This window comes from Syzygium oleosum, unplaced genomic scaffold (genome assembly GCF_021117445.2).
Source record: "Syzygium oleosum isolate NSW1041296 unplaced genomic scaffold, Sole_v2.1 Sole_v2.15, whole genome shotgun sequence".
In the NCBI taxonomy this organism is placed as follows: Eukaryota; Viridiplantae; Streptophyta; class Magnoliopsida; order Myrtales; family Myrtaceae; genus Syzygium; species Syzygium oleosum.
In genome coordinates this window covers 2141276-2150388 of record NW_026607499.1, presented here as the reverse complement: position 1 = coordinate 2150388, position 9113 = coordinate 2141276, and the positions used below count along the sequence as shown (strand labels likewise).

At 38.3% G+C, this 9113-nt stretch overlaps 1 protein-coding gene across 3 annotated transcripts; it reads right to left on the bottom strand.

Moving 5' to 3' along the window:
• Positions 1–770: 770 nt before the first annotated feature.
• On the bottom strand, positions 771–7235 carry LOC115678046 (beclin-1-like protein). Of its 3 annotated transcripts, XR_008818092.1 has the most exons (11): positions 6857–7235; positions 6013–6356; positions 5741–5911; positions 4941–5065; positions 4764–4812; positions 3781–3939; positions 3018–3103; positions 2301–2372; positions 1814–1967; positions 1411–1498; positions 1219–1278 (listed from the first exon to the last, which is right to left on the bottom strand). XR_008818092.1 is itself a non-coding variant. In XM_056318563.1 (10 exons), exons 1-10 carry the CDS (start codon positions 7005–7007, stop codon positions 1038–1040), a joined length of 1548 nt encoding a protein of 515 aa, XP_056174538.1. In that variant the 5' UTR covers positions 7008–7235; the 3' UTR covers positions 771–1037. The 3 variants fall into 3 exon arrangements, 2 of the variants coding, with proteins under 2 accessions (XP_056174538.1, XP_056174539.1); XM_056318563.1 differs by lacking the exon at positions 1411–1498 and having other exon boundaries at positions 771–1278; positions 1818–1967; XM_056318564.1 differs by lacking the exon at positions 1411–1498 and having other exon boundaries at positions 771–1278; positions 1818–1967; positions 6886–7015.
• Positions 7236–9113: the final 1878 nt, after the last annotated feature.

Here is a 9113-nt window from a genome sequence, read left to right as displayed (position 1 = left end):
CACTTTTCCACCAGTGCCATGGTTGATAAACACTAAAATGGAGTTGCTTGATGAAAATGCAGCAAGAGCAAATATCTACTGCTTTTCCTGATCCGATTCCCTGTTGGGGTACCGATGTTGAATATCTTTATGACGATACCTTGCGAGATCAATGTGATTATGCGACATGCTAAATTTGTTTTTATCGATGCCATAATAAAAGGCATTTGAATTGATCCTTACAAGGAACCGTGATCGGAACGCGTGTTGACTTCGAGGGGATGGTCGAATCTTGGCAAAAAATCTTTTGGTTGTGTATTCTTATAGCTTCCAAATTATCATAATGTCAAGTGCCCTTATTCCATGCTATTCCGTCTTTTAAGTGCGTGCTACCCATCAAGGTGGTCATTAATTTCTTTGATACTTACTGGAACAATGACAATAAGAATTCACTGTCCTATAGAGCTGCATAAAGTCGTTTTCTAAGTGATTTACGCAAGTAAAATTGGGTTATAATTAATTTGGACGAAGCTGTCACACTAAGGATCCTGACCCAACCTTACCCAATACAATTTGCCTTTTTTTGACGTTGCCTCGTTCTTGGATGTTGGCTGATTTGGACGCCCCTGTGATGTTGGTACACGTCCAGGATCAGAAACCAACCGCGAGCATCTCAACTTTGATGAGAAGTGTAAAATGCAAATTGCGATAACCCTCAGCTGATGCGGGTGAGCGGCACACTGGGCCATCATAGATATCTAATTGATTGTGCGACAGAAAGATATCAAATATTTCGTAAATAGTACCAATTTGAGGAATTGCCAGTTGGTTTTATGCCATTAATCCTTGCCTCAGACTTGAGACTGCGGCAACATATAGTCACAGCCCAACAACTCGAGTGATACAGGCTTCCCCAACAAATGATTCCGCCCTTTCTTTGCCAGCACTTACGATCCTGTTGGATGGCGCAAAAGCCAACATAATTCTACGACCTGAAAAGTTTGCATACTTCTATTCTACTTCTAATATGTACATGTCACGTGTGAATTGCTCACTTTTTACAAATTTTGGGATCCAAACTTGGCATCAGTTCCTCGCTTCGCGAATAAGGTGCCTGCAGCTGGAACATCAGCATGTTGAGATACTGTTGTGGAAAGTGATTGAAAGTAGGTATTCCCAATAAACCAGTAGAGAGCCCATTTGAGATTGCACAGGGTATACTTTAGAGCTTTCGTCCAATTCTCCTGCTTATGGAAACTTAGCGTGATGGAGTAGTTCTCGACTTTGTCATTCTCAATCCTGCAAGAACATCTCATGTTTAGTTTTTCTCAGCAGTGCGATATGCAGTATTCACTCAACATTCTGAAGCACCCTTGTGTGCACACAATGAAAGTACTTAAAGGTCCCGATGTTCACAGATTGACTACGAACTGGGGTGTAAATAAGATTTCTCAATAGATCACATCCGTAATTGATAACCGCTACTGTTGCAAGCCATTTCCAGAAGTTGCAAAAGTTGCTTCTTGCTTCAACGCAACATCCATTAGCAAATCATATTTTTTGCAAAAAGCAAATGAGCCACGTGGTGAATTCTGTCAGGTGATCCACATGTTCAAGAGTCAAATAATATTCCTACTATAAATAGCACAAGGAAAAGAAATATATTTTTTTCTTACGACCATGAGGACATCTACTAGCAGTCCAGTCAGGATATATCAAATCGACTGATTAACATCATAACAGAAAATTCGATCGAGACAATTATGTACGTACTGAAATAATGAGATGGTGCATTCCATAATTCAAAGTTATATCTTCTTATAGGAAAAGACACTTACTTGTATGGCAATTTGAAACATTTCTCTGGTGGTATATTGTTCTCTTGATCCTTTGATTTTGCAAACTCAGCAAAGTCTTTGAGGCATGTCAAGAACAATGTCATAGCCTTGTTATAACGAGTGCTCCAGAACAAGTTCACAGGACCAAACCTACAAAATAAATTTAGGTTAAACCACAAACGAGAAATCTACACAGAGAACTACAACCACGACCAGATGTCTGACAATTACATTTTAATTTAACTTCCTAAAATTATTCCTGATCCTGATATGCATGAAGAGGTGACAAACGTGACAAGTTAATCCTTAGTGAGGTTTTCATAAGGAAAAAAACATTAGTTACATGCTAGACTTATGGCAAGATGTTTCTTTTAACCTACAGCATCTACTTTAGGGAGGCATGGCTCAACTTTGAGATGCACATACAGGCTAAATGATACGAGAAGATTCGGTTCAATTGCGGAGAAACTTATCCGTACTTACAGCTCATAAGAATTGTTGCCGAGGTCCATAATCCGGGGGTAGCTTCCCATGGGAAGTATCTTTATACGGTATCTAAAAAACCACTCAAGGGAGAAACAAAGCAACACCTTCAATAATTTAACTCAGGCAAAATGATGAGTGCAAGAGTAGAGCTTGCATTTATCTACTTGGGTGAAAAGGGGAGTGCAAGAGTAGAGTTTGCACTAATCTATCCTTTTGTCTTTTAATGATGAAATTCCCCGAGCTTTTCTGCTGAAGATCATGAGAGGCCAGGATAAGCAAAATTCTCGAAACCACAGACCACGGGAGCATTGAGTTCAATCTATATTGTTTCAAAATGGCACACAAGCTAGTCAACTTATGGTTGGATCAGAACCTAAGAGATGACTGAGTTTTTTTACAAGTTACACTAAGGCAGAGGCATATCTGCCACAAAGAATGCTTATATATGTGCATTGCTCCGAATCATATCGTAAAGATACTGAAGTATTTACATCACCAAAGAAGCTAGCTAAGAAGTGAGAATTCCCAACATGCAACCTTCAAAATATATCCACAAATGTAAGAATCTGGAACAAGAGACACGTAGAGGCGATCGGGACACTAACATCCTCAAAGAATTTTAAACAATAGCAATTAACAAACTCATGCACATGGTATGCTGTGGCCAATTAAAGCATGAAGACAAACTTTAGATGAAATTAAGTAAAAGGATACGGAAACTTGGACTGAAAATATTGACACATGGTATGTAAGAGGAGGCAAGCTTGGCCCCAGGCAGCATTTATCTCATCCCACTCAACCTGAGCAATTCAACACAAAGTGAAAGGACAAAGTCAAACCCTTTAACAGGTTGAAGCAGGTGAAACATAGGCTTAAAATATAGAGCCATGTTAGACGAGGCTGAGAATCACTCGTGACTGCACTGAAAGAATCCAAGCAAACTTTTTTTAACACTAGTCCTTGGAAAAAGTAAGAGAATAAAACCACAACATCCACAATGTAGCTGGAAGCCTGAACTTCTAAAATCGTGGTGCACTAAATTTCAGGCGAGGTGAAAATGACGCCCATACCTCATCAATAGCCTTTCACGAAAATCTTTCCGACCTTAGACCAGAGAATCAGGGAAAAGGTTGTCAAATGTACTGAATGCAACTCACTGCACAGCGTTTGTTCACTATGTGTCCATAATTATGTAGCAAAACTTTATTATCTCCAAATACTCTCATTAAGTTTTACCATAAATAAAATCTCATGAAGGTTTCATCAGCAAAAGTACCTGCAGCAGGAAAGATATTTCCTGGAAGAGGATGGATGTTTCACCAAATGTTTTTGACTCTTAAAGAGTTGTCCTAAAAGCAAAGGACATTCACGTCCCACTACATGATTTGATTCATTATGCATAAAGAAAAAATAGGAAGAGCTACAAATCAACCATCCTATACAACACATTCAAAGCTTGATCGAAGTATTTTCTCACAGGAATTTTGGGAAGTCGTCCTAGTCGAAAATTGTTTATTGTCCCAAACTCTCCATCATGCCAGATGGGAAAGGCATCATTGAGGACATTGGTTCGCTTCAGCAGCTCTAGATGTGCTTGTGAAACTTCAATTTTTGCCAAGATTGCATCTCTCTCTTCCTGTAGTCAATTTTTTTTTTTTCAATTTCAAAATTTTCTAGTTAGAAAATCAAGTGTGAACTTCCAACACGAAGGGAAGATACATCACTGTTGCATCGCCTGTACATGCTTTTCACAATGCACGTGCTACGTGTTTGTACAGCAAACACCGCAAAGTCACACGAAACAAATTGCAATTGTTCGTCGGTGGAAATGGAGTTAGCAACTCACCCAAGAAGAATCTAATTTGGTTAGTATGAAAAAAAAGCCAGATTCACTTGGACAGATTATATGCTTCAAGCACAACTTATTGAGAATGATAACTGAGAATCAAGTAAAATACAAACTTTGATGTCACATAGGCAAAGGCTGCATAATTTGAGCTTTCACCTAACACTTTCAGTCCACTGATCTTCTACATATGGAGATTTCCAAAGAGAGTTGCAATCGTACTCAGAAAAGAAATTTTGGAAATCCAGACTTCATTTCTTATGATGCTATAGAAGGATTCTAGATTTTGGATAACAAAACAGTAGTGACAGCATAACAATCTTTGGGACAATGTAAGGATAAACAATCAATTGTGAAATTATAAAAGACAATCTCAAGAGACAAACCATGCTTAGTTAGCTTCTTTGCAGATGGATTGTGGGAGCCCGTTTAGACTGTGCCCAGCAATTATAATATCGAGAAAGTCAAAGGATTTTGAATTTCATTTATCTTCTTGTCAATGCAAGTTGATAAACTTAAGTTCTTTCAAACTGATCAAACCAATTGAGAATAGTAGAATTGTCATGAATAGCATGAGAAGGGTGCAATTCACGAACTATAGAGTATGGACAGACCTGATGTGAAATCAGCTGAAACTGAAAATTGTTAAACTCGTGCCAATACCTGATGCACAGAAGTTCAAGAATGATAAATAACTAACAAAGTTTTGATTCCCAAGTCTACGAGCAAGCAAGATCCAAAACGAATATGAGGACTGGTATTCTTTTCACCAGTGGAGACAGGAAAGATACCTCTCCTCCAATTCTTGAAAGCGGCTAGATTTTGTTTCTAGTTCCCTTAGTTCACCACTAACTTCCTCATACTGTTTATCTATTTCTTGTATTGCAACTTCAAGTTTCCGCTCTTCTTCTTCAATCTTCAAAGGAAAGCTATGGGGCGTTAGTATTGATCTCCATCGCAGAAAACTCCATTAACAGTATAATATATGCATCAATGATGAACCAAGTTCTTGGATGGAAAGGCAAAATGGGAGGAAACACTGAACCAAGTGTCAAATATATGTCAAATAACAGGAATAAAATTAATGGTCTAAACTGCGAATATTACCCCTAAAAAATATTATATAATGAGATTACTACCCTTAAGCTGCCAAATTATCCATCGAAAGATAAAATGCCAAGTTGTAAGCTTTGAATATCCTTCCTGCAAGTGACCAAAAACTTTACCACTTAACATCTAAAAGTATAGGCATTTTGTCAGCTATCTAGTCAATCTGAACATAATGCAGAAGAAATTGTTTTTAGGGATGGTGCAATACTAGATCTTATGACTCTAATATAGACGGACGGACGCCAGCTCTTTTTCATCATCACTTCGACTGAAGCATAATGAAGTCTTCTTCCAGTGTTAGATCTTAGGACCGTGCAAAAACAGTGTAATTCCAACACCCCCCGCCCCGCCTCCCCCAAAAAAAAAAAAAACCAAAAAGAAAAACATTCAAAACAAGAATACCAAAGAATGAAAGAACAAACCAATGACAAAAAAAATTTCAAAACCAAACTCAGAGTTCTATCCGGTAGCCTAATCACACCTTTAGCTTCTCCTTAAGAAAATCAGCCTCACTAAGAATATCACGTGCCTCGCCCTCCAGTATCTGCAAACAGGCTTCATAGGCTTCGATATCTCTGTTTACATCTTCAACCTCCTTATCAAGTTTATCAGACAATATCCTCATGCATTCAAGGCACAGAGGTTGTTCAACCTGTGAATGGCAATCAAGGCAATGAAACAACTATATAATTCCACCACAAACAGCAAATGAAGCAAATTCTGCAATCCTCAGAGGAAACACATTCGAGTTACCTGAGACTGTGTTGTAGCGATCTCAAATGCACGTTTAAGAATCATTATAGTCGTGTTAAACCCAGAATTGTTCGGTTGCAGAGGAGCAGCTGCATGGCCACCTTCGGATAAGGGCAACTGGTCAGTTCCTCCATCTGAAGCAGACTCATTCTTATAAACTACAACAAAAGATTCGTCCATCGCCTCCCCTGATGGGCTCGCATCAGACTGGAGGCTAGCACCGTGAGCACGCGGAGGAACCCCTTGCACCTGAGCTCTCTGTTTTGGCAACACGACGAAAGAATTGTCCATGCGAGTCGAACCCAACACGCTGTTCGCCACATGCATTGAGGACCCATGCATACCTGCGAACACAAGTGCCGGACATGGGATTCAGCACATAAGAGCGATCGCTCCCATCAAATTGCCTCGTCGAAATGATAAAAGAACGAATCCCCCGTAATTACTACATCCTTAAAGCAGCAATTCGTGGTTTTTTTTTTTCTGGGCAAAGATACAGTAAAAGTGACACTTGATCGAGGCTGAATTACAACTCTCAGCAAAGGAATGGTTATAACAGTCTCCAGAGGCAAGAAAACCGGGACATCGTACGGATGCTCCTCCGCAATCACGCCACGGCAATCAAATTAGAGGCGAATGCTATTCAATCGCTCAATCTAGTCATCATGATTACTCTCACCAGCATCTGTTAACAAAAGATTTATTTCCCAATCTCCAGCCCCAATCGCCTAAAAGGAAACAGAGCGACTTCACGAAAACCACGAGCTAAACATTGAGCTGGCTCGAGCAGAAATCAACACCGCAAACACAAGAATCCAAAACCCGGACGGAGAAGAAACCGAACCGGAGCGAGAGGAGGGATCGTTCAAGTACTTGTCGGCGTAGGAATCGACGCCGGCGATGGCGAGCGGGTGGTGGCAGTTCTGGCACAGCCAGCGGGGCAGATTCGGATCCACCGGGAAGCTCCGGCCTTTGCCCTCGCCGGCGTTCTTCATCCTTTTTTTCTCCGAGCGTCCGGTCGCCCCCCGCCGGAGACGAGCTCTCCCTAATTCAGAAAAGGCTTGCAAACCAGCGCGCGCATGCTTCGTCCCAAGGCGGCGGCGGCGGCGACGAGATCACCCTCGCCGGGACGGTTATGGAGCGCTCGCTTGCTCGGGTCGTGATATCGCCGAAAACCTTCTCCTTTTCGTCCCGGGTCGGGTTTGCGGGTAGAGAAGGAGGGTACCGTACTGGTAACGTTGGACGCAAGTCGTTTTATGCGAACACGATATCTTAGATTAGCCCGATCGGGACTGATTTTTATGGATGGAGTGCATTAAAAAAGTTTAGTTATTAATCTGCATTCTAGCCACCGTTTATTTCGCGAAACATAAAAAATTTAAAATATATATATTTTTAAAATGATTATCTTTATCGCTTATAAAAATGAATAAATTTTCATCGATCACGAAAAATATTTTATTAACTAATCACTTTAAACTATACAAGTGATAATTTTTAATAAATCATTTTTATTTTTCGCGAAATAAATAAAACATTAATAGATTTTCAAACTTGTGCCGCTACTAAGCTGGCTGATTTGTTGAGATTTCCGCGCTCTTTCCTCAACTTATCCATGGCCATTTTCTATTGGTTTGCACACTTGAGTGATGGTCTTCCGCCTAAGCCGTAGAAGATGTTTCTGGCAAGAATGAATTTATAATCCATTCCAGTTCTGAATGAGTTCCTCGAACCAAAATATATTTTCTATTTCTCTCGGGTTCCCGGATGCTCAGCTTCGAGAAAAAAACCCATTTGATAAATTGACAAAAAATTTTTATTTCTAGTAATCGTAAAACCCGTTTCGATAACAAGACAAAATTCTCTATTTCCTCGAAATAAAAACCCGTTTGATAAACAACAAAATTTATTTCCAGGAACAAAATCCATTTTTTGAAATGGAATAAAAATAATAAAAATCCGAAAAATTCATAAAAAATCTTTAAAAAATTCAAGAAAATCAAAAAATTGAAAAATTCCAGTAAAAATCATCAAAATGTCGAAAATAAAAAAAATTTAGATTTCGGGAAAATAAGAAATTTGTTGAATTTTTTTCAAAAAAATCAAGAATTCAAAATTTCAACTGCACTGTAATCAGCCGTAATACCCGCCGGCCACCCACTTTTAAAGAAATTTAAATTTTTTAGGTGCCCAAAACAAATCAGGGTTCTAAAAAATTTCAAAATTTCACAGTATCAGCTTAGATGACACGCGCCATCCACTTGGTTTCTAAATTTAAATTTTTAAGCTGTGCCCAAAATTCAAAAACTCAAAATTTCAAAACTTTGGCTGCACGGCTTAAATCACCCGTGGCCACTCCACTTTCGAGTGAAATTTTTAATTTTTAGTAGGTGAAAGCAAAATCAAAAATTTTTGTGCCTTCATTGCACAGACTTTAATACATGTGGCCATCCACTTTCGAGTGACAAATTCTAAATTTTTAGGTGAAAAAAACATAAAAATCAAAAAATTTCAAAACTTCACGTAATTTACTTACACATATCTAGCCAAATTAACCCACTTTGAGTAAAATTTAATTTTTTTTTTAGATGGCCAAATGTATTTTTATTTTTTTATTATTTTTGTTCCTAAAGATAAAATTAAATTTCACTCAAAGTGGATGGCCACACGTATTCTGGGTTCTCCACTCATAAGCTTTTTGAAAATTTTTCTTTTTGCTTATTTTTATTTTTTTTTCTCGACACCTAAAAAAATTAAATTTCACTCAAAGTGGGTGGCCACAGTATTCTAAGCAATTATGTAAAGTTTTTTTTTTTTATTTTTTTTTTATTTTTTTCTGACACCTCAAAAATTTAAATTTCGTTGTAAAGCTCTATTTCACTACTGTATTCTAGTTCATTTTCATGTTTCTTTGAAATTTTTGAGTTTTTTTTTTTTTTTTTTTTTCGGCACCTAAAAAATAAAATTTCGCTTCAAAGTGGGTGGCACAAGGTGTATTTTAAGCCATTCCGTAAAGTTTTGAAATTTTACTTTTGCTTATTTTTATTTTTTTTGAGCAGTATAAAAATTTAAATTTCACTCCAAAGCCGCCATACTACGTA

Bases quoted from the DNA above. Each gene is read 5' to 3' on its own strand.
- LOC115678046 (XM_056318563.1), bottom strand. From the start codon at position 7,007: ATGAAGAACGCCGGCGAGGGCAAAGGCCGGAGCTTCCCGGTGGATCCG. The intron at 5,066-5,740 runs GTGTGATTAGGC...TTTCCTTTGAAG, and splicing joins TTCTTAAGGAGAAGCTAAAG to ATTGAAGAAGAAGAGCGGAA. The intron at 4,813-4,940 runs GTATCTTTCCTG...TCTGTGCATCAG, and splicing joins TTTCAAGAATTGGAGGAGAG to GTATTGGCACGAGTTTAACA.